At 33.7% G+C, this 25450-nt stretch overlaps 5 protein-coding genes across 10 annotated transcripts; 2 read left to right on the top strand and 3 right to left on the bottom strand.

Annotated features, from left to right (window-relative positions):
- Nucleotides 1-205: 205 nt before the first annotated feature.
- Nucleotides 206-4527, bottom strand: LOC110419221 (vesicle transport protein GOT1). Of its 5 annotated transcripts, XM_021432190.2 has the most exons (8): nt 4317-4527; nt 4089-4146; nt 2728-2819; nt 2539-2619; nt 2327-2424; nt 2148-2229; nt 625-709; nt 206-321 (listed from the first exon to the last, which is right to left on the bottom strand). In XM_021432190.2, the coding sequence occupies exons 2-7, from the start codon at nt 4117-4119 to the stop codon at nt 671-673; spliced, it is 423 nt and encodes a 140-aa protein (XP_021287865.1). In that variant the 5' UTR covers nt 4120-4146; nt 4317-4527; the 3' UTR covers nt 206-321; nt 625-670. The 5 variants fall into 5 exon arrangements, with proteins under 5 accessions (XP_021287865.1, XP_021287866.1, XP_021287863.1 ...); XM_021432191.1 differs by lacking the exon at nt 206-321 and having other exon boundaries at nt 438-709; nt 4089-4139; XM_021432188.2 differs by lacking the exon at nt 206-321 and having other exon boundaries at nt 438-709; nt 4317-4525.
- Nucleotides 4528-5578: 1051 nt separating this feature from the next.
- On the top strand, nt 5579-8440 carry CNX7 (co-factor for nitrate, reductase and xanthine dehydrogenase 7). The gene is made up of 2 exons (XM_021432290.1): nt 5579-5703; nt 7850-8440. The coding sequence occupies exon 2, from the start codon at nt 7910-7912 to the stop codon at nt 8219-8221; it is 312 nt and encodes a 103-aa protein (XP_021287965.1). The 5' UTR covers nt 5579-5703; nt 7850-7909; the 3' UTR covers nt 8222-8440.
- Nucleotides 8441-8769: 329 nt separating this feature from the next.
- LOC110419296 (cell wall / vacuolar inhibitor of fructosidase 1-like) lies at nt 8770-9611 on the top strand. The gene has a single exon (XM_021432288.2). The coding sequence runs from the start codon at nt 8952-8954 to the stop codon at nt 9483-9485; it is 534 nt and encodes a 177-aa protein (XP_021287963.1). The 5' UTR covers nt 8770-8951; the 3' UTR covers nt 9486-9611.
- Nucleotides 9612-12270: 2659 nt separating this feature from the next.
- On the bottom strand, nt 12271-15372 carry LOC110419791 (medium-chain-alcohol O-fatty-acyltransferase-like). Of its 2 annotated transcripts, none has more exons than XM_021432903.1 (7): nt 15072-15372; nt 14405-14989; nt 14231-14267; nt 13292-13401; nt 12989-13198; nt 12786-12905; nt 12271-12569 (listed from the first exon to the last, which is right to left on the bottom strand). In XM_021432903.1, exons 1-7 carry the CDS (start codon nt 15327-15329, stop codon nt 12375-12377), a joined length of 1515 nt encoding a protein of 504 aa, XP_021288578.1. In that variant the 5' UTR covers nt 15330-15372; the 3' UTR covers nt 12271-12374. The 2 variants fall into 2 exon arrangements, with proteins under 2 accessions (XP_021288578.1, XP_021288579.1); XM_021432904.1 differs by having other exon boundaries at nt 12421-12569; nt 12782-12905.
- Nucleotides 15373-19663: 4291 nt separating this feature from the next.
- Nucleotides 19664-25314, bottom strand: LOC110419547 (uncharacterized). Its single transcript, XM_021432641.2, has 2 exons — nt 24006-25314; nt 19664-20049 (listed from the first exon to the last, which is right to left on the bottom strand). The coding sequence occupies exons 1-2, from the start codon at nt 24945-24947 to the stop codon at nt 19918-19920; spliced, it is 1074 nt and encodes a 357-aa protein (XP_021288316.1). The 5' UTR covers nt 24948-25314; the 3' UTR covers nt 19664-19917.
- Nucleotides 25315-25450: the final 136 nt, after the last annotated feature.

Raw genomic sequence — 25450 nt, 5'->3', positions numbered from 1 at the left:
CCTCTTCGTTATTTTTCTGCAGAGTTGTTGATTATTATTGGAATGAAAATGGGGACCAGGTTGGATATGCTACCAATATCATGATTTTTTTTTAAAAAATTACTTATTTATTTTAAATTAAAAAATTCAACTCTAATTTTTAAATTAAAAAAATTATATACCAATTAATAATCCAAATGTTACCAAAATCATGGTTAGTCATGATTGTATCCTCAAAGCTGAGCTATTTGTAATTTTGATGGGTCTTTTAGCTTGCTTCTGATCATGGTTGCAGGCTCATTTTGGTCCAATCTGCATCTTTGCTAGCAGTGAAAAAGATACCTGACCCATTGCATGAAAAGACCCTTATGTACACATTAGTTATCGGCGTAAGTTATAAATTCACAGAGAATGGAATTATGATCTAAAGGCAAAGTCTCTAATTCAGCCAGCAAAGATAAAGCCAGAGCAATTACTTCTGTTTTTTAATATCTTTTTCCTTTTCTTCAATAAAAAACAAAATTTTTCATCGCGGTCATATAAGAATGATTTTCTACATCACCACCATATGAAAAAAAACATTTTTAAAAAAAAGGAAAAAAAAAAAAGTAGTCTTCTTCCAACCAGTATTCTACAAAGACTTACAAGTGAACTAGCCTGCAACTTGTTCCACTTTCTCTGATATGTGGGGTTATACAGGCACCCGCTTACCCCGATATCGGTCGAACAACTGCAACAAAAAAAAGAGGACCAGAGTTATATCAATAATTTCCTTAAAAGACAATCTTGAAGAGTGGATTAACGGTCATATGAGCTGTGATCCAAGCCATTGACCTGGAACTTAGCAATTTGTTAGCTGAATTAGATACATACAGATGATAACTACAATTATATGATCCCAGCAAGATTTTCACACGAAAGATATAAAGGCCCATCAATCAATTCAGTTACAAAGATGACAAAATTTAACCCCGAAACATAAAACACTTCCAAAAGGCTCAATGGGAGGAAAATATGAGAGAGAGCAGTTGCCTGTTATGAAAAAGTACTCCTTGCATATAGTGTACAAAGAATGATAATTGTTTGTTATACATAAGACTCATGGCTCATATTTTCAAGTCAATGCTGATTAAACTGACATTTTAAACTCATTTAGAAGAAATGTTCAGTTGACTCTTAGCACCATACCATTGGCATAACCAAAACCCTGTAGATGATGGTAATGCTCACATGATAAAGGGAACAAACAAATGGCATCTCCACCTAAGTTGACTTAATCAGAGGTAACTCCATGCATCAACCCATGGTTTTGCCCAAAGAATGTTTCGATACCCCCCCACCCCCCCTGTTTTTGGGTACATCAGAAATTGAGAGCACACCTAGCTGTTAATGGGGCCTGATCATTGCCCCAAAACCAAGACTTTAACATGTTAATCTATATCCATTTGGCCAGGCTACAATGGGTCCTGCAAACTCATTTTAAATGCTTAAGATCTATATTTAAAAAATGTAACCAGATCCTGCCCTGGAAGGTTCCTCTTAAGTATGTTCACTCTATGCAGGCTTCTGCATATTAAAACCTAAAATAATTACAACATCAAGTAACCTTTTTCCTTCTACTGTTTATTATTTTTCCATTATATGCTTCTTATAACCATGCATTTAAGCATACTCTGTGTCAGAACCTAAGCCAAAAGTTAGAAAAAGAAATGGATAAATTTCGGTTGCAGGCCCAATCTAAACCATTGTTATGCCATCTATATAGGCTTTGTGACCATCTCCAAGGATACAATGCAATAAAAAATTTGGAACTGATAATGTTACCATCTCCAAGGAATGCTCATTCAGTTTCTCATATGTTGATATTGAAAATGCACAAAAAATGGCTTCAGATTTCCCTTGTTTGAGCTAGTCAGAAATATCAATGTCAACTTAGGTTTAAATATTCCGTTGGCTTTCTTTCATAGACTCTCAGATTAGTCAAGATCTCAATCTCTGGCCTTCCAAATTTTAGAACTGTTTTAGGATGCTTTCAAAATTTGACACGGATCTAAATCATGTAAACAACCAACCAAGAACTAACGAAATAATAGATTACAAGCATGCATATCCAGTAGACAGTTTATACGTTAAAAGGAATATTTACTTGACTTTCAAACTAAACATACCGATCTGATGTATGGCTGTTGGAACAGCCAACCAAGGATTGGTATCCTCTGCATAAACACTGCCAGTGTCGGCCAAAAACCACTGCAAAAGAAAAAAGGGTGAACGTAAATGAGAAAATAAAAATTAACAGGAACCAAGCATTCGTATGAAATCGACATAATGAAAAATTCATTAAGACCTGAAGAGTACAACAAATCCATATGCCTCCAATATCATGCCAAAGATAGGCCATCCAATGACAACAAAAAAGAAGCCAACACCAAAAGAAATTGTCCCCTGCACTCGATAGCAACTGGTTGTAAATAAAACGAGACATGCATGCATAATGTGTGTGTGTGTGTGTGTGTGTGTCTGTGAGAGAGAGCGAGAGAGAGAGAGAGTAAATCAAACCTTGAAATTTTGACGCTTCATGAAAAATTGCATGGTGGACTTCAGACCAATAGTTAGGGTCACTCCTGATATGAAAAGGATCTGATTAAACAGCACAAAAAAAAAAGAATGCAGTGTTAATCAAGTGATATGAAGAGGCATGAAAATAGTTGTGAAAAGAGGACAAAAAAACAATAAAAGTTAGCTTACATTTCCCATGGCAAGCAGCCCCTTGTCAAAAAAGAAGATAATTCCCAGAAATGAGAAAAATATGCCAAATCCCGTCAATCCTAGCCCAATTTCTGTATTTTTATAATTTCAGATATTAATATGTATGAAGGTTAACGTAATAAAAATGAAATAAAATTTGCCAGTTCAACCTTTTTCCTCAAAATATTAATGACAAACTAAGTCACATGTCTCCAATTGCAAAGTCCAAATCAAATGCTAGAGTACCAAAGCACTCCTACTTGCCTCCAAGCACATTTCAATCTCAACAACGCATACAACTAAATTAATAATTTGTTGATCAAACAGGTTTAGTTTAAATAATTAAAAAGATTATATTTCAGGCAAAATCAGAGTTAACTATATAGTCAATACCCCACATAGCTGATTTGTTGGTAAAAGCCTTAATTATCAAAAAATTATCTCATATATTATTTACATATTATAAGATCATTTTGCAATACTCCTATGAAAATTCCATATCATTAAATTTAGCTAGCATTTTCCACACAAAATCCAAATGCAATAAGGTTTGTGACTTTGTGTGTCTTAAACAATATCATCATAAGCACCTCCAAGTACGGATATTGTGCATATTTCACCTAGAATAAATAATTACATAAAAAGTGTGAACAATTAGAACTATCCTATTGAACTGCCTCATATATTGGAAGAAAAGATGAAAACTTAAATGAGAACGATGGGTGCACATCAATTAAAAATCTTATTCAAGTGTATCGAATGTAATTGGCTGTGTTCTACCATTTACAATGTTTTGGAGTTTGACTAGCATCAGTTTCTTAAAATTACCAGTTGATATTGCTGCTCAATAAAACCACCTCCAATGACTTTAACATACTGCAATATCTGTTTAACTTTTCCACTTTTTATCTGCTCTTAATGCTAATTTGGAAACAAAATAAATATAATAAAAAATCTGCAATGAATTTGATGGCTTCTTAAAACCTACACAAGAACCTCCCACTTGACTTTATCAAACAGTTCCGAAAGTCTGGAATAAATTACCACCTCAAATCATTCCCCAATTGCCTCCATATAAAATACAATATTAAACACTTAAAAGACTTCCCTAACTTACAAGCAGTTATGAACTTAAACTAATATACATAACCACTAAAAATCGATAGAGCGAATCAAAGAACCAAATCCAGATATTTGTGTTTTCCACTGACAGCACTTATTTCTCTAAAATTTCTAGGGATTGCATAGTGAATCATACTTTAATTACCAGAAGTCTCATTTTTCTCAATCACAGATGCGTAGATGCGTTAATTGAATGAAAAGAAGCAAAGAAAGCACCAGTAATCAACATAACAACTCACTCTTTCGATCGTTCATTTCAAAGGAAACCATTGTGTCGATTATTCAGATACCTGTTACCTTCAAAGATCAAAACAAACAAAAAAATGAAAAAAAAAACTGAATCAAGCTTAAATAGAAATGATGAATATCATAAGAGAATCAGCAAAATAGAAAACAGAATCTACAATTTAAATACAGATCTAAAAGAGATAAGCGTAAATTGAAATCGAAAGTTCCGTTTTGTTTACCGAGCGAGCAAAAACGGAGCCCTAAGTTTTATTATTATAGCTTTCCAACGTTTTCTCGGCAACCAAACAGATAAAAAAAAAGGAGAGAGGACCTGCGTGAGAGTGATGGAGAAACGAAAACCGAGAGAGAGAGAGGTAAGTTCTTCCTTTTCCCTTGAATAAGTTGGGATAAATCTATTACATCTATTAATCTATGACATTATTTACAACATATATTAAATTGGTTTGGGGTCCATTTATATCATTTCTATTTTTTATACATGAATGAAATTTATGAATTTACATTCAAAGGATGAGAATAAAAAATAAAATAATTGATTGAATAAATTTACTATAATACTTAAATAAGTCTTTATATTATTTAAAAAAATTTAAATAATTTTTATTTTTTATTTATATTTAATTAAAATTATATATTTTTATTTGAAATCAAAAAAATTTTATAATTAAAAATCAATTAATTACTTTAAATTAAAATAATATTTATTATTTTATATTCATATGACATTAACATGATAATAATGTAAAAAATAAAAAATATTAAATAATAATTTTATTATATTGAATTGATATTTTATTTTATTATTAATTATGATATATTAATACATCATATTATTATCAATTATAATATGTTAGCATATTAAATTAAGATAATGTAATATAGAATAATATATAATATTTTGATTAAATCAATTATTAGTTATATGAATTTATTTGATTTAAAAAATATAAAAATTTATTTAATTTAAAATAAAAATATAAATATTTAATTGAATGTAATAAAATATAAAAATTTATTTAAATTTTTTTAAATAATTTAAATTTTTTTAAATGTTACTTAACAAAATTATTGGACATCCAGAGGTTATTTTCACAAGATTGATTAATTCTAAGTAATTATAAAAGTATAGGATAAAAAAATAATAATAAAAAATATACCATAATTTACAGAATTTGATCATTAAAATTAAAAAAAATTAATAAGGGTAATTAATTATTCATTTCATTTAAATAATTTTATTATATAAATTATGTAATTTATGAATAATTATTTTCAATATATTACATTGTTTCAATTTTAATTTTATTTTTTATTAAAATTATCATAATTAACAAAATATGATTACATTAATATTAGCGTACATTAAGATAGAAAAAATCAAATCTTTTCATATTTTAAAATTAATAGAGAAAAAGAAAAAGGGTAAAATTGAAAAATCACATGCCACTTAAATGAGAATATATACCATCACCACACTTGAGCTGTGGATAGTTTTTTGTATTACATTTGTCCAAATTTTGTCCAGAAGATAAACAGAGAACTTGTTCGAGCAGTCCATTCCAGCCTCTGGAGAGTAAAATGTGTCATCACATCTCCTACCTCCAGGTAATCTCTCTTTCTCCTGCTTTCATAAACGTTTAGAATCTCATAATCTCTTATGCTTCTCTTATAGCGGATGCTGAATTTGATGTTCTTCAAGTTCAATTTAGGATCTCTGTGTTTAGTTTTGCTCTGGTTGACTTCACTTTTGAATCACTGAAATTTTCTCAATTTTAAGGAGATAATCCATTCGTAAAGAACGCAAGAGAACTTTTGATAGTTGGGTGATGTTCCGTTTTCCTTTCGATGTGTGTTTCTGTAAGGCTCTGTTTGGTTCATGGAAAAACACGAGAGAGAAAACGAAAGTGGAATTCTTGGATTTCCATTTCGAGTGATTGGCAGGGATAGGAAAAAAATTGAGGGAAAATTAGTGAAAAAATCACTTTCCTCACAAAAGAAACGAGGAAAATAGAAGAAATTGGGGGAAATTTGTGAGGCTTGCCCGTCTTCTCTCAATCCGTGCATGTGCTCTTTCTCTGTCCGTCCATCAAGTTGGAGCTTGAGGCACTGAAAATCATAGCAGATATATAGGGAAGCTGACTCAAGGTCTTCCTTTTCTTTGATAATGATGACAGTGGTTAGTGATAATATAAGAAGATGCAACTTCTATCCTCTAGTTTTCCTGTAGGGATTTATTTTTTTCTTTCCCTTTTTGCTTACTTTCTTTCTAGCTGATCCTTGTCATTAAAAGTAATATTCTTACAAAAACAAGAAAAAATTGTCAGTATGCTGCTCAGATCCCTCCCCCACAAAGTATCCTGGCCTAAGTTATTGCCATAAGTGTCAGCATGGATCAAGTTTTGCTTTTGTAGTGCGTTGGTGACCATTCTGTTTGTATTTTGGAGATGTTAAATGGATAGGATTTCATAGGTGTTTTGCACATTCCCTGTCCTTTATCTGTGGTATGCATTTTGCATATAATTACTTTGTTACCTCCTTGATAGTTTTAACTTATTTGAATTTAAAAATGTGTATCTTTGCTTGGACATACCTTCTTTTTATATTTCAGAAGTTCTGTAAGTTTGGGAGGAACTCTTTTCAATCTTTGTAGTTTCTGTTTTGGGTATTTTTGTGTGTGTTCAGTTGGCTTATTTTTTAGACTTTGCTGGGCTATTTCTTGTATATGGGCTGAAAAAGAAACAAAAGATGAGAATGATAGTTTGAGACAAATAAACCGAAAATATTGTTGGAACAGAAACGCTTGTATCAACTTTTTCTTTATTTCATAAGTTATCCAAAGTATATTCATATCTTTTGCTAACGTATAGCTTGGATTTTAAATATTTTTATGACCAATAGTTAACCTGATTAACCAAATGTTCGAACCACTGATTCTGTGACCCAATTCTCAGATATTCAGTGTCTGGTCTGGATTTTATGACTGGTTTAATTTTTTGAAACTTGTTGCAAAGAAATGAAATTACATCGATATGTTTCTGTTCTTTTTGTTGCATATGCTGCGAATCCTAGAGATTTTCACATAATGTCATTGAAGTGAAAATGTTTAAGGTTTCCATGTTCTTTACTTTGTTGGCTGTTTGTGATTCTTCATAGGTTGTTTGTTGAATTATCTCTGCGGCATTTGACCCTAATACATGTAGATGATAGTGGACTCTGACAATATCGCTAAGCTTCCTGACTTTTATCCATTTACACACCAATTCCTGTGGATGCAGTTAGACTGGCTTTTTATTTCCATGACATTTCTGACTAATTTTTAGAATTTAGATAACATACTTCTGCCGGGTTGTACCATCTGTTTTGATGATGGAAATCAGTGAAAAAGATGTAGAATCTGATTGAATTCTTGTTATTATATAAGTACGTGGAATAAACCTTTTTGGGAAGCTGGGTTAAAGGCTTAGGTACTTAAAACCCAAATCTGCTTTCAGTTAGATGGAAGAGTTCTTTCACCTACCTGGACAATGGGCTCGTATTCTAGAATCTGGGAAATGACAAGCTAGGGATCAGGCTGACATTTTTAAAATCATGTTGGGGGACTTATGGTTTGATTGTTGTATAAATCATCTGCAGTGCTAATGTGTTAAGCAAAGTTGCTTTATGCTTTTTATTTATGTGATTCTGTTTTAGTATTACATGAATCCTGGTTTGTAACAAATATTAATGCTGGTTTAAAATTGAAATTCTTAAGGTTTTGTAGCCGTGACATATTCAACTTGTGATAATCAAGTTGCTGCCTTCTATTATTGGCATGATGGAATTGGAAACTAAGAAGGATAGTTTGGTTGGCACACCTGTTGTTGATGAGGGCTCATCTGTTCAGATAAAAGTGCTGTTCTTTGCCAAAGCTCGAGATATAACCGGGTTGACTGATTTGCCATTGGAGGTTTCATCTGGTAGTACTACACAGGATTGTCTAAACAAGCTTATCGCTAAGTTTCCTAACTTGGAAGATATCCGCGGGTGCATCGTTCTTGCTCTGAACGAGGAATACACAACCGAGTCTGCTGTTGTTAAGGACAAAGATGAGTTGGCCATTATACCTCCCATAAGTGGTGGGTGAATAGTTGTTTCATATTCTTGTACAAGCACACCAAGAATAAAACAACTTCCATCTAAGTAATGTTTATTGGAGCATGCAATGGAGGCACTGCAATCTGTAATATGTGAAGACGAGTCATTTATGCTCATGGTTCAATTTTAATGCAGTTTGTTCATTTAGAGGATGTTGTGTACAATCCACCCATTGGTTTACGACAAATTTACAATTTCAGATACTTTAGCCTTGGCCTTACTTTTACGTAGTGAATTCTTAATCTAGATTTAAGATTTTCTACAAAGACTTACACTAATAAACTTACATATAACATTAAAGTCTATTTCACTTTATTAGATCATAAAATGAATTATAAAATTATCATTTTATCAAAATCAAATTAATTATATATATATATATACACGTATACATGTATGTATGCATATCTTCTTTTATAAAAAAAGGAAAAAAAAAATTATGATCATAATATATCAAATGCCATGAGGCTAAAAAGAAGACGATAAATGATGATTTGATGAAGTCTTTAACCATGCTTTTCGTTTGGAATGAGAAGACTCAGGTGAAGGCATTCCTCAAGGCTCGAGCGAGCTTCCAGGGCAAACCCTATTGATAGCCATTTCAATAGGAGAGATGATTTGGTCAAATTATTTGATTATATCTTTATTGCATGATAATCCCACTAGTGTGTATATATATAGAAGAGCTAGCTATTATTCTTCTTATATTGTAAGCAAAGATGAAGAGCTTGATAATATTTGTCTTCCTTCTCATCTTACCAGCTGAAGCTTTCCGTCCAACCCTTCTGCTAGGCAATTTGATAGAGAGAACTTGCAGGCAAACGCCATTCTATGATCTTTGCGTTTGGTCTCTGAAAACGAATCCTGAAAGCCGCAATGCAGACGTCAAGAAGCTAGCTCGAATCATGGTGGATTCAGTACTCAAGAACAAAGCAACAGACACTCTCGATCTCATCGACGAGCTCCTCCAGGATGGGTTTGCACTAGACCCTGCACTGCACAAGGCCTTGTCTTCTTGTGCTGAACGGTACAGTGTTATCATAGGAGGAGACGTGCCAGAGATCATTGAAGCTCTCGAGACAGGTGATTATAAGTTCGCTGAGAGAGGCACCAATGACGCAGCTATGGAGGCGAATTCTTGTGAAGTTGAATTTCCAGGGAAATCTCCATTAACCCATATGAATAAGGTGGTGCATGATGTATCTGTTGTAGCTGCATCTATTGTCAAAATAATACTCCATAGCCAATGGTGAGAGATGAGAACAATTTTTCTTTCCTTTTTTCCTTTTGATTGCAATGATGATACATGCAATCAATACTCAAAATCTTCTTCTCTTTCGAGTTATCAATAAAATTTTACGTTTCAAAGCTTCACCCTCGGAAACACACAGCTTTTTACACTGAGTAGTATTCTGCCCTTATTCACTTTATAATCAAATCAGCTAAGTGGCTCATTAGTCTTTAATTACTTCCTTTTAATTCCTTTCTTTAGATGTGTATATACCAATGCATATAAATTTTGATACTCACACCATGGCCAGTAGCTCGTCTCATGGGCAGATCTAGTTAGAGGGCAAGAGAAAAGAAACAGATGTGCTTCAATGAAATGGGATACTCGTCCTAAAATCAACATTTCTTTTTGAGCATAAGAATTTTAAACATATCGAATCAATCTTAATTGCTTCAAATAATACGTGTGTATATGTATGTGTGTGGGTGTGTGTGTGTGTATATATATATATGTATATATATGTTGTGTTGATAACTGAGCTAGCTGGTGCAAGTGTCTTGGAAGGGCAGACTATGTACCTTGTGCAGGAATGCTGTTGCTTAGTGATTGCAACTGTGCAGTGTGCAAATAGTGTTAATTTTTGCTTTTGTTTTGTACGGAGGAATTGTGTAAACTCAGGTTGTTTATGGGATGATCGTGGGGTAGACAGCAGCAAGTTCCACCCCAGGTGCAACCTTTTGTAAAAGAGCCGACTGTTTGTATACGCAGTGGCACCAAGGAGGAAGTCTGTTTCCTTTGCCGTGTCCCACTGCAGCACTACCTTTCGAAGGGTAGTTTTTATTTCGTCTTATCATTTTCAGAAATGAACCGAGAGACAAGCATTAATGCATTCTTTACATTTTTGTTATTTGCATGGTGAGTGGTGATTAAACTTTAGGTGAGGGACAACATGCTGTCCCCTTGAACAAAGCTTTGTAACCTTTAATGATTCATACAAACATGGAGAGAGACAACTGCACGTGCTTAATTGATGAAGTCCATCAGTCTATGTACAACGTTGTTAAAGCTTTTTCTGCAATGAAGTATCAAATCATTCATCTGTCATATTTAATGAATGAACAAAGAGCTAGCACTGGCCATGAAATGATGTAACTTAAGACTCGTGATCTCAACGGTAATTAAGCTTATGGACAGTCGATATTTTTTTTTTTAAACAATGGTGATAATTGACGAGATTTGTTTAATGTGGTCGACTAAAACGATATCTAGGTCTAAAAGTTTTTCCATTTAACCAATTTAATCATAATAGAAAAGTCATGTAAGTGATTCCATGTGCATAAAAAATACCAACTGACTATGGATCTAACAAGTTTTAAGTTGACACTGATTTATTCAACGTTTAATTTAAGGTGATACGAAAACCCTAAACCTTAAACCAGGACAACGCTAATATGTGAGTGTCTTGGAATTGGACAAATTATCGCAGCCGGATAACTAGCCTTATGTGGAATTTATATATAGTTCCATAGCTATTCCTATTATCATGGATGGTGTGGAATGGGGCTGGGAATTAATGTAGTCCCTGGATACGCCACGAGAATTTGGGCATATGGATTTAAGAAAGTCTATTGGTTTAATATAAATGACTAAGTTAGTTTCAGATTTTCCTTATGGAAATCCGGATATCCCTAAGCCCGGATGTATGCTCTAGGGCTTCTTTTACTGCCTTTTTTTTTTATTATTATTTTTATTTCTATTGTAATAAAAAAGTCCAAAGTAATTTGCTTTGGCAATTAGCAAATAAATTGCATACCTTTCAAAAAATAAAATGAAAAACCATAAAACGTCATTTTTATAAAAAAAAATAAAATTGTAACACTAAATATATTAAAATCAAATTTTTTAAATTTTCGTGAAAGCCAATAAGGACAAATAATATGAAATTGATATATCAAAATGATGATAAAATAAATTCTACATCAATCAAGTTTAGGGATCTTATGCACATAAATATACAAACAGCTCCCCTAGGGAGCACAGGGGTGAGGGGCTCAGGGTGGCCGGCGAGGAGGACTGCCGGCTGGCTTGAAAAAAAAAAATAGTGAAAAAGAGGGATAAAGAAAAAGGGTAATTTTGACATTTTATACTTATTCGTTAATGTCATTCATGCGTTTGGAGTGGATTGTTTATTGTGAAAATTGATAAACCGTGTCAAATTATAACTTCAAGTTAAGAAGGTGAAGGTATTTTACTAAAAAATTTAACATAATATTAAAACAAATACTGATTTTTTTTTTGTTAAAGTAATTATAAGGTAAGTCCCATATTAATTAAATGAGACATTCTAAACACAAAACTATAGTGAGGAACTCCATCCTATAACCTATTGAATTTAATATGGATGCTCGCATGCAAAAAAAAAAAATCAAACATTTATTTTTGAACATAAAAATTTTATATTTTTCAATCAATCTTAACTGGTTCAAATTAATGATATATACATACATATACTGATATATAGTGTTGTTGTCCTGCTGATATCTTAAGGTGTCCTCTTGTCCTAATGGTGCTGCTTGCTGCTATCAATGGTTACATTATGTTGTTGTCAAGTGTTGCATTGAGGTCTTGCTTAGTACCAGGATGTGCTACGTTATTGGATGATTGATTTAGCTATGAATTAATGCCATCTTAAATTTTTGAAAAGATATCTAACCTAACAAATATTAGAAGAAGGTAAATATATGCATATATATATATATATATATATTCTACAATTAAAGAAGAGGGCAAATATAAGAATTGCACACTCCTTATTTTCATGGTATTAAACAAAGCATTACCACTCAAGTTCTTAATAGTTAGAACTAAAACAAACTGAACTGGCTACAGTTCATGCACATAACATCACATCCTAACTTATGGCCCGTACTAGCTGAAAGTGGCCCTTCATTATTCTTAATTGCTGGGAAATGACAGATTTCTTGATGAGTTTGAGGGACTCTTCAAGGTCATCACACAACTGGTAGGGGTCAGGAATAATGTTGTCATCGACTGATAACACCATATTCATCTTCTTGGCATAGCTAACCACATGAATTGTCAGTGCCTGCAAAGTTCAAATGCCAACCCAAACTCATCAATCAAGTGATCCTTTTTGCCATTAATCATATAAACATTTTAAGTATCCGAGCATTTAGCTTATTGATTAGTACATTATCTCTTTACCTAATGAGCAGTATTCGAATCTTCTAGCCTTAAAAAATAAAGTTTGAATGCTTCCTCTCTAATCATATAGACATTTTAAGAAAGGAGACCTACTTACCACTGGTTGGCCATACAAAGAAGGGGCAATGTAGGCGACTTGATTGCCAAATATGGTGATCTCGTCCTGAGGTCCCGCCACGTTCGAGAACCACATAGTTGTTGAGGGAAATTTAGCCAACTGTCCATGGATTCATAATTAGCAATCAGAGGCAAACATATATACGTAAATGGGAAAAAGCGTTGGTGGGTCATGATTCGTACTCTAGTAAGATAAAACCTCACAAAAACCGTGGCCATTAACAGTCTGAACTTGGCTTCCAGAGAAGCCTTTTTTCTATCCATGGCCGCCTTGACATCACGAATGTAATCTAACGGATTATCTTTCAATGCGATCGTGAAAGGGAAGAGAACATAGCCAATCTTGTTGCCCCACTGGGCCTTGCTATTCTTCTTCAGCATCTCACCCAAGGCCTGCAAATTCATTTTACACAGAGGGAATGAGATAATTAAAGTATATTCAAAAGCCATGATTTTTCCCTTTGATCCTGCAAGGAAACTACTCACATAAATCCCAGGAGATGATCTCAAGTTGATAAAGAGAGTGGCTCTGACACGAATATTGTTGGGAAGATTGTCTTCCCATTCTCTACCAGCTTCATTTCTCTTAGCTTTACCTGCCATTAATAGACCATGTTATAGGGCTTTCAAACCAACTAGCTACTGGTATGTTTCTTTGGAAGGTTGCACATGTTTCATAGGGATCCATGAAAATTTTTCAAATGCTAATTTTTTTTTGTGAAAAATTATTAATAAAAAAATATCAAAGTGTTCGACAGTATCATTATCTTAAGGAAATATTATTATTATTTAATCTCTGTCTGATATTTATTGTCTTGTTTTGAATTTTTTTAATCAATTTTTTTTTAATTTTAAACCAAATTAATTTAAACATTTTATCAAATTAAATTTAAATAAATATATATACATTTAAATTTGACAACAAAAAAAAAATAAACAGGTGACAATATATACGAAACGGAAGAAATATTACATACATACTATATGTAAGTAGTCGGACAAAACCATATTACATTTTGTATAATAATTGTAAAATTCAATATTTGTTTCCAATTCATCTAATTTATTTTTTCTTATAACTATATAAATATATATATATATATATATATATATATATATATACACTTATGGATCTCACTCTTCAAATTTTTATGCAAATAATTGGTCTCAAACTGCAATTTTTTGTTGAAAACCAAAGAGTATTATTTCATGGAATAGAAATTCTCTATCATCACTTGGTGCCCCTTTTATAATTTTGCATCACATGTTTTTTAAATTTCTCATATTTTAGTTTAGAATTTAGGGTTTTCGGATTAAACTTTTGAAGTTAGAGTTTTTAGTATCAAATGAGAATAGAGAATTTTTATTCCATTTCATGTTATCTCACAAACTTACTATATTTACGGTTAAGATATCGAGATAAACCTGCTTGAGTGATTGCTAGGACGACGTCATTGACGGTCTACAAATGGCCCAATGGAAAAACATTTCAGGCAAACTCTAATTAGCCAAATCAACTAAAAACAAACACTTCAGTTACATCTATATCAAAAGTTGTTTTCATATATTAGTGAGAACAAAAGATGGTTGATCACTAACCGTGTTAGTTGCATTCTTCACTGATTTGACATCATCCAAAGAGAAAGTTCGACGCACGATTCTCCCAGGAGTACAAGCAACACTCCTTGAAGGAGGTTTGAGGGGTGTTAGTGTATCTTTGTAGAAATACAATGTTGTGACACACACGAGCACATCAACCAATGTGTTCCAAATCAACAGGAAGAAGGACCAAAGTCTGATCCAAAAGCAAAGCCAAGTAGTAGTAGCCATTGGTTTCTTCTTCATTGCTGGAAAAGTTGGCAATGCAAGAGGGTCAGATAGTTTACGAGAGCAAGAGATTAGCAGTGACATGAGAGATGTGCCATCCCCCAAGGAGTGATGGACTCGAAGAACAAGTACGGATTCAGCATCAGAGGTTTTGAGGTTGAGAATATGGCAATCCCACATGGGAATGGACATGCTGATCTTGGTTTTGCTCATGTTGGCGATGTATTCTTCAATAAATTTATCTGCTGCTCCTTGGGAGGCCATCTCTTCATCCACCTTGGGGACTATCACATGCTTCTCTAACTCTACCTCTGTTTGAACCCATTTCAGCTCCCCTCCATTGTTCTCATCTGCAACCTGTAAGTGCTGCTCATGTTAGAACAAGTTAACGTTTGCAAAATCATGGGCATGGCATGTAATGTATCATTTATTCTCTCACCTGCACGCTAGAGAAACGAGGATGCTTAAGCAAAGTATGCACCAAGTTTGCTTTGAAACTATTTGGCTCTATGGGGTTTTTAAACCCCACAATGGTAATGATATATACGTTAGAGTCAGGCTCATGAAACATACAAGCCATGGGACTCAAGGGCTCCTCTTCCTCACCACTCACACTCCGTCCCTCCTCCATTTCCCCTGTTACTTTGATTTGCTTAAGACCAAAATGGCTTCCTGATCTAAGACCTATAATATCCATTTTTTCTTCAAATTTTTAAGTTAATTGAGAATGGAAAACTAAACTTGATTCTCTCTCTATGTTGTTACTTTGCTTTGGATCGGTGTCCATTTATAGGCTTAATTATAGCCTATAAGAGAATGATTGACAATGAGAGGAAAGGTGGCTAGATGGATGAATTCACGTGATAATTGATTATCTCATTAGAAACATGAAGCATGCCTTAGCCAGAGAGAAAGAGAGACCCAAAAGAAATGGAGCGGCCATCACCATACTCACATTTGTGGCTGAAATCAAGTTTTGCAATTCTTTCAATCGTCTTCATAACTCAAGGACTAACCATTTATTGTACTAGGCATGACCGGGACGAATCAAGTCAAACCCATATGAACAAGGTGGTGCATGATGTATCTGCCGTGGCTGCATTTATTGTCGAAATAATACTCCATAGCCAATGGTGAGAGAAGAGAACAATATTTTTTTTCCCTTTTGATTGCAATGCAATGATGATACATGCAATCAACACTCAAAATCTTCTTCTCTTTTGGGTTATCAATAAAAGTTTTCGTTTCATAACTTCAACTTGGGAAGCACACAGCTTTTTCCATTGGTTAGTGTTCTTCCATTATTCACTTTATAATCAAATCAGCTTAGTGACTCATTATTCTTTACTTCATTTTTATTCCTTTCTTTAGATGTATATATACCAATGCACATAAATTTTGGTACTTACACCATGTCTAGTAGCTCGTCTCATGGACAGATCTAGTTAGAAGGCAAGAGAAAAGAAACAGATGTGCTTCAAGGAAATGGGACATTCCAAATACAAAAACACAGTGAGGAATACTATAGCCTATAACCATTTGAATTTAATTTGAATACTCAACCTAAAATCAACACAATTAAGTCTGACTGTTTGTATACGCAGTGGCACCAAGGAGGAAGTAAGTCTGTTTCCTTTACCGTGTGCCACTGCGTATACAAACAGTCAGACTTAACTGATGAAGAGTATACACAATCAAGCACTACCTTTTGAAGAGTATAGACGACTGCACATGCTTAACTGATGAAGTCCATCAGTCCATGAACAACAGTTATTAAAATTGTTTCATATCAAACCATTCATTTGCCATATATTTAATGAATGATCAAAGAGCTGGAGTGGGAAATTGAGAAAAGAAAACAAGTTGGTCTATCATAATTCTTCATTTTGCGCTTAGAAGTGCCGGCCTCTGTAAGCTATGCTTATGTTGCCCATGACCAAGTAGTAGTAGTCATTAGTTTCTTCTTCATTGCTGGAAAAGTTGGCAATACGAGAGGGTCTGATAGTTTATGAGAGCAAGAGATTAACAGTGACATGAGAAATGTGCCATCTCCCAAGGAGTGACGGACTCCAAGAACAGGTACGGATTCAGCATCAGAGGTATTGAGGTTGAGAATTTGGCAATCCCACATGGGAAGGATTGACAATGAGAGAGGAAGGGCGGCTAGATGGGTGAATTCACCTGATGATATTGGACTCTCTCATTAGAAAACAAGAGACAGAAACAAAGAAATGGACTAGCAACCACCATACTCACATTTGTGGTTGAAATCAAGTTTCGCATTTATTTCAGTTTGTCTTGCCAACATCTCATAACCAAATTAAGGAGCAACCATTAATTGATATAAAATAAATTCATTGTACTAGGTTGTAATTAGAGGACGAAGATGACCGGGACGAATCAAGTCGAACTCAATTGACACCTAAAAGCTCAAACTCATTTCCTTCATTTGAGTCTATTTAAGTTTTTTGTTATTAAAATATTTTAAAATTTTAAGTATTTTAAAAAATAAAATATTAAATTTACTAATATCAAATTATTTTCAACCAACCCTAAAAAATATTACCCAAGATGAGTTGACACGTGGTGCTGAGTGAGAGTTGTTGTGAGACATAATTGAGCTTTGCCTCATTTTTGGAGGCCTTTTCTGTCTTTGCTCTTCAATATTCAGAACTTTCCTTCTCTTTGGTTTCTCAACCTTTCTATTTTTCGTTTGTTTTTAGACTCTAGATTCCCACGCTGTTTTACCTTACATTTTCATTATATTATACTAACATGTACCTTTTTTTTTCCTTAGCTGGATCAAGACAAAGTTGGGTCCAACATTGTAAGTGGATGCAATTATTCAACATAATTTTTATCCATGTTATTTTAGTTTGGATAAAATACATTATGTTTTTATGTTTTAATTGAAATTACACGAAGGTTTATTAGTTTTTTAAATAGACATTCTATCTTAAAAAAATATTTTTCGTTAGATACGTAAGTCCAGCCGTTAGTCAATTGCTAATATTTATATCAACTTGTTGACATGGTAAGAGTACAAAGATAATTTTATCTTTGATTAATTTATATAATTACTATTATATAATTTTATTTTTTTATTTTTAATTAATTAAAAAAAGAGCTCCCCATCAAGGAACACTGAAGCTCTCTTGCGGAGTCTCGATCGATGCTTTTTTTAAAAAAAATTACTAATTTTTTAAATTAATAAAGAAAAAAAATATTTTAATTTTTTCATAACTTCTGTTAACGATATTTGTGCTTTTGGTACAGAGTGTCCATTTTGAACACTAATAAACTTTCATGTAATTTCGATTAAAATTTAAAAAGGTCAAAATATTTTACCCTTTTAATTTTTATATTGAATTTTATATAATTCTTGCTATTATTATTGCCTTTTGTATCCACAATTTAATTGCTAACTACTATTTTATGTAGACATTTTGATACGTACTCATCAAGCTTGTAATCCTTAACTTAACTTTATTTAAAAATTATTTTCTAACTTCCATTCAAATATATTTCATACTTGCGTATATATGTTTTGTATATGCAAGTTATAAGTATATGACACGTTATCCTATATCACTTTTCTTTTTCTTTATTACAAGTTTTGTTTACGATGTTTTAACATAATCACAATAGATTATTTTATTTTAGTTCCTTCACATATCCTTTTTAATCAATTAGACAAACAATTTACTTTTATGTATGATGAGGAAGAACTAAACTTAGATTCTGTTGAATATATTAGCAAAAAGTGTGTAGTAGCCATAGATTCACATGAATGGGCACATTCATGAAATAATGTACAAATAGTACCAAATATTTCAAGTAATGGATTCAGTAGATTTTTTTCATATTAAAAAACACAAACTAAAGCATTCAGTAATATCAATTAAGAATTATAAATTTTGACTCAACAGTCAAGTATCTTTCCTAAAAAAATGAGAGTTATTTGCGACTAATGATGATATAACACTGATGACATATCTTTTACAAGGTAAAAGAATATTCGTTAGATAAATGGTTTTATAAATATTTATACATAATAAATATTATATAATTATTAAAATATAAATATATTTTAATAAATATTATTTTATATCTATATTACATGAAAGTGCATCATACGGGCGTGCCCTAGTGAAACCTAGAAACTTGCTTTTCCTTGCGACGGAAACAGGGACTTTCCCATGAAATTAGGAATCACAAATTTGACTTTTTTCCCACATATGGAAACAGCCACGACAAATCCAAGCATGCACGTGTTTCTTGTTGCCCTTTTTCATCCACAATAATTCATATTTTAATTTTAATAATAAATTCGAAATATTCTAATTAACACGTTGCTAGTTGATTTTAGATGAAATATTCTGGAGGTTTAGTGCCACTAGAGTAGAAGATGAGGATTCATAAATACGTAAGCCAATCTCAATCCAATAAAACATATAATATCTTTACAACAACTTGGTGATTATTACAAAAGTTTATTTATAATATATATATTAATAAAGCTTTTAATTTTTTAATCTTTTTAAATGTTTTTTTGAGTGATTTTTAAACATATATTTTTCTTTTTGGGAATTATTTTACTGGAAAATAAGCATTAAATATTTTATATATCAAATATTTTAGATATATAAACATGATTAGATCTTTTAGAATTTGTTTCATTTTGAGTTTCAACTCGATTCGCTTCATGTGATTTTACGGATCATTTCACGTTAAATCAATTCAAGTTCAAAATCACCACAAATATCGGATCATTTCGAATCACTTTAAGTCGAACTAAATCAAAGATCAAATCACTTACTTTCAAGTTACTTTAAATTAAAATTTATCTCATTTCGAGTGGGCTCGGATTCAAGTTATGTGTTCTTTGTTTCAGAGCTGCAAAGCATTGACTTTATACATTGTTTCTTTCAGACCATTGCAGGTCGTAGGCACATAGGCATCATCAATGTAAAAGAGAAAATGATATAAAGGAAGGGGGGGCAGGGAGTGGACTATCCAACTAAACCAAGCTTGTGAACTGCATATAGCAAGATTTTGCATATATGATATTGGCTTAAGGTCTTAATATATAAAGGGTACTGAAACAAATTACAGTCTGAAATTTACATACTGAACAAATTTCAGAACCCATACATAAAGAAAAGTGTAAACTGAAATCAATCATCCTTACAACAACACAGCAAAAGCAAACATAATATTATAGCTTACCTTGTGGACACCAGTTTCCTTGCTCTTTTGTTTTTTTTTTCTCACAGTATTACCTTTTACCTCAAACTCATCACAGGCCATGGATTCACCCCAGCAGTGGGTAGTGAAGGCCGTATAATGGGGACACGTCTTACAACTGAAAATGCTTCGTTAAGACGAGCAGCACGAGTCATGAACTGCGACACCTTCTGTAAGTATAAGCCAACAAAAGAACAATTTTGTTAAATAGTACCCTACCAATTTTTTATATTCCAAAAAAGGAACATATAGTATTATTCTGTTAAAATCACATTAATCACTATATTCACTGCATCTCAAATGCAACAACTAAATGAAAAAGAAATGATACAAACATAAAAGGGCACAAGCAAAGAGCAAGCAGAACGACCACCCTAGCAGCCATGTATATAAGAACCTGTATACAGAGGGAAAACTTAATGCTCAAAAAAAAAAAAAATGAGGCCAAGATTTTAGCCATAAAAGGTAAACCTGTTTCTAACCTGGATGAACAAAATATCTCAAAAACAAAGAACAAAAAGGTTTTCCTCAAACCTCATCCTCCTATATATCCAACCAAAAGCCTCCATGACCCAAAAAGAAAAAAGAAAAGGCAGGGAAGCAAATGTAAATACTTGGATTATTATGATGAATATCAATATATGGATACAACCACCATGATGTTTGAGGATGTTAGAACTTCAGAAATTTACAATCACAAATCCACATAAAATTACATGCACAAATGAGTACAAATGTAAATGAGTCAAGCAATCGACTTGATGTGTACTCAAGATTGACTTGTTTACAGTTGAGCCAAGCTCAAACTCCAGCTGCTTGGCTAACAAGTCAAACCAAGTTCAAGCTTTGTACTGCTCAACTCAAGTTGCTCACGAGCCTTCTCCTATTTTTCAATTTTTATATTTTCAACGTATAAATAAAATACAATATTTATTCATAAATAAAAAAATGGAGTTGGCCTAGGTCAACAAGTGATTGAAAGAAGAAGGCAAGAAGCACAAGATACAAGTGGGGATATAACCAAGAAAATTAAGATTGAAGTTCCAAATTTCAAGGGCAAAGTTGATCCTACAGTATTTGTGATATGGCTTTCCTCTATTGAGGAGTATTTCAATTAGCACGACATGTCAGAACCTCTAAGAATTTGATTTGCAAAAATGAAGCTTGTTGGGTTGACAAAGATATGGTGCATTGTGTTGAAAGAAACATTGCCAGATGGGACCCAATTCAATGCATAGGATGAGATGAAAGCTAAACTAAAAGAAAAGTATATGCTGCCTAAATATCGTGACAAGATGCATGATAAAGCTATTACTTTGAAGCAATGCTGCATGTCAGTGGCTCACTACATGCAAAAATTTGATGAACTAGTGATTAGGACTGAATTTGAGGAAGATGTTAACCAAACAGCAGCTCAAAAAGCCAGTCTAACAGATGAAATCAAGAGACCAATGCTTCAGCAGCCTATCTACAATGTCATCAATGCATTTCAAGCAGAACTTGATACAGAGGTACTTAAGTTATCCAATTACCAAGAAAGTCTCGGCTCAAGTTGAGGAAATGACAACAAAATGATTTCCTAATGCAACACACAACAACAAATCAGCCCCTTTTCAGTCCTATAACCAGTCCAACAGGTCAAAACCTTCTTCTTCCTATGATGTTTCGAATAATTCAAGTAAGGGTAGTAGGAGTATTACTTGCTTTAAATGTGGGAAAGTTGGACATAAAATTACACCGATGTCCAAGAGAACATAACTTCCCCATTGGAATAGATCAAGAGAAGGAAGGAACAACTGACGAACATGTTGTAGAACAAAATTCATTTGGTAATGGAACTTATGTGGCTGATGATCTTGAAGATGATTGCTATGTGGATACCTCTCTCTTGTCCGTTGTTCGACCTATTCTTAGAGCTCCTAAAGATGAAAAAGAAGATTGGCGAAGCACTTCAATATTTCAAACCTTAGTCTATTGCAATGATTTAGCTAAAAAGCTCATCATTGATGGTGGAAGTTGCATGATTGTTGTTTCAGCCTCCACGGTAGACCACCTCAAACTTTCAACCCAAACTCACTCTCAACCATACAAGGTGGCTTGGATAAACAACATGCTCTGATTCAAGCACTTCACTACAGGCATTGTTATTTGATTCCAAAGGTATTTGTTTTGTATTCTGACCATGAGGCTCTCAAGTACATCAACTCCTAGAAGAAGGTGAATCATTGCCATGCAACTTGGGTTGCATTCTTATAAAAATATTCCCTTTGTTCTTAAACATAAGGCTGGAACTGAAAATAATTCAGCTGATGCACTTAGTCGAGTTATGCTAATTTTCACTTCTATGGCTATCGAAGTTGTGGGCTTTCAGTTGCTGAAGAGGGATTATCCATCTTGCAAGGACTTTGGCATAGTATATGCTGATCATTTCAGTTGGAAAACATTTAGGTTAACCTAATTTTTCCCTGCATGATATTCATCTTTTCAAGAGAACTCGTCTTTGTTTGCCTCACACATCTCTACAAGAGATAAAATTGCAATGGTGGAGGACAGGTTTTATTGGCCAAGCATAAAACAGGATGTTGGCAGGATTGTTGCTCAATGTCGAATTTGTCAAATACTGATAGATGATAGAATACTGATTTATAAATGCCATTGCCAATACCAACTGAACCTGGCAGGTTCTAAGTATGTATTTTGTTCTTGGATTACCTAAAACTGTAAGAGTTCATGATTCAACCTTTGGGGTGATAGATCACTTTTCTAAGATGGCTTACTTTATTCCTTGTTCCAAGACATCTGATTCCTTACATGTTTCTAAGCTTTTCTTTACTTTTTTTTTACAGAAGTTGTTTGACTTCATGGTTTGCCAAAAACCTTTGTTTCAGATAATGAAGTAAAGTTTGTGAGTTATTTTTGGCGATCCTTGTGGAAAATGTTTAATACATAAGCGAAGTTTTCTTCACCATTTCACCCACAAACTAATGCCAAACAGAAGCGGTAAATAGAAGCTTGGGTTATCTATTATGTTTTTGTGTTGGTGACCATGTTACTAATTGAGACCAAACTCTTCCAGTGGCTAAATTTGCACACAATAGCTCTCATCAACCAAAGCAATGAATTGCTAATCACCTAATTGAACCACAAGTTTCTTGATCTGCTACAAATACTTGATTATCCAATATGCTTAGATTTTAATTATGTGTACTATCACAATGATAAATGTGTTGGCTAAGATACGATTGTCAGCTAATAGTCTGAGGAAAATTCAATGGTGAAAGGCTTTGAATCTTGATTTGGCTTCTCCATTTTGTATATAGGTTTATCATTCAGCTTATCTTTGTAGAGTGTAAATGTTGAAAATTTTTGGCTCTATTGAAGAGGGAAAGAACAGTGAAGGAGGAAAGAAAAGATAAGTAGCTCACACTTGGCCAGTCCATCATACCAGAGTGGTCCATTGTTGTAAGTGAGAGGGAACCTATGGAGAAAGATTAATGGAAAGAGAAGAGAGATGGGTGTTTTCCTTCTTCTTCTTCTTTGGACGGGAAACTTAGGGGGAACATCTGAAAATTGAGTTTTTCAGACCACCCAACAATGAAGAACGTACTATTTCTATAAAAAATATTCCCCACAGAACATTTCTTTCAGAAAGTTGTTTTCCATGAACCAAATGGAGCCATAGGTGAAAAGAAGAGAAGAACTTTTGGGTTTAGATAAGGAAGCAAGTAATAATCAATCAAACATATGAGGTTCGCTCAGGAAAGTACCTAATGTTGAAATAAACGACTGACCAGTTCCAAATCAAGAAACTAAATGAAGATGCAAGTAGAAACTATAACTAATCAATCAAACAAAATATCTCAACCAGTCATCAAGAATCTCAAAGGGATAATGCATTACAAATGAAAACAAAGCACAAAGATTCTTGTGATAACAGAGAATAAATACAATTGCAATGTCAAACCTAGAGCAAAAAAGGATCTTTATTATAACACAGTGGGGCAACTTAATGTGATCTTCTAAAGAATAACATAAAATGAGGCATAATTCATAATTCAATTTCCAATATTGACTGGAATTCATCATATTGACTACAATAATAGAAAAAAAATATGCGGCAACTGACCTTATCATCCATGGTAACCTTCAGCTGCAAGTTCCGGCTCTTCCGCTTCATCTTATACAATCTGTGTCCCAATATAACAAAACCCATCACAGCCGCAGCTACAGAGAAAGACCAAACAGGGCTGACCTTGAAAACACAGTATCTCAAGAGCTCAAAAGGAACTTTCCACCAAACAACCCTCTTCTTGTCTCCCTCATCAACTGATTTCACACATAACTTCATTTCATCAATCGTAGCACCTTCAGTGTCAATTTGATTACCTTCTCCTCCTTCCAACTCCACAGTGGAGCCATTCCCATCATCAAGCTCTCCTGAATTCTCGACCTCAGCTCCCTTTTCCATAAAGTCACCAAAGCCAATGTCACCCTCCTTCTCATCATCCTCAAACTTCATTGAAATACCATCTCCACCCGAATCAGACCAGAATTTGCCCAAATCCTTATCTTGAACTTGAGCTTCTCCAACACCTAATCCCTTTTTCCCATCCAAATCACTAAACTTACTATCATCAGGCTTAAATTTACCTGAATTCTCACTCTTAGCTTCCATTTCTCCAATACCTTCAAAATCTACAGGGGCTTGCTCATTCTCAACAAACCCCAACTGGTTCTTCACATCGAAATCATTAAATTTACGATCATCGGACCGATCACTACCCGAATCGGACCAAAACTCACCCAAATTCTTCCTCTCATACCGAGTTTCTGGCCCGGGATCAATCCAACTCGGATTATCTGACTCAACAGAGCCTTCTTCACTCGCATCGCCCACCTTGGCATACATACTCTGATTATCGAGAGAGAAGTAATCAGACCTTATCATCCCTTCCGTGTCACCTTCGATCTCCTCAAGATTCTTCAACTCCGGCGAGTTAACCACGATAGTGTTTGAGTCCGAGTCCGAGTTAGGGAGCACCTCCCAGTCCAGTAACTCACCTTCCATGGCTGGATTTTGATTCTTCTTTTTCTTTCACTTTTTTGGCCGACCAAATCAAAAAATTGAACTAAAACTAGAAACCCCACAAACCCCAATACCCAATTCAATCCGGAATTTCACAATTTAGAGAGAAGGAAAGAAAGAAAGAACGAACGAAACGGTTGGTTCTTCAAAGTTCAAACGCCCAGCAATGGTTAGGGTGTAGCATAGAGGGAGATAAAGGAAGTTGTGAGCGACTACGTGGCATATTTGGATTAGCTGTGTCTAGGAGCCCGACGACTTTTTATGATAATGGTCCAATGAAATTTTGACACGTCAAGAAGCAGATGGGGGTGAGAAGTGGGTTAGTGAGAGATAATATCCTTTTCTTGACAGAGAGAGAAATTAGAAGGAGCAGAAGAGGACAAGTGTCAATTGTTTGCGTACACAGATAAGGGAATTAAAATTAAAAATATATTAATATTAGAAAAAAGGATGTGACGACGCCACCGTTTCGACAATTGGATCGG

The sequence above is a fragment of the Theobroma umbraticum genome, unplaced genomic scaffold (assembly GCF_002168275.2).
Source record: "Theobroma umbraticum cultivar Fairchild unplaced genomic scaffold, ASM216827v3 scaffold_67.0, whole genome shotgun sequence".
Classification (NCBI taxonomy): domain Eukaryota; kingdom Viridiplantae; phylum Streptophyta; class Magnoliopsida; order Malvales; family Malvaceae; genus Theobroma; species Theobroma umbraticum.
The sequence above is the reverse complement of the archived record's forward strand: the minus strand, read 5'-3'. Positions and strand labels throughout refer to the sequence as shown.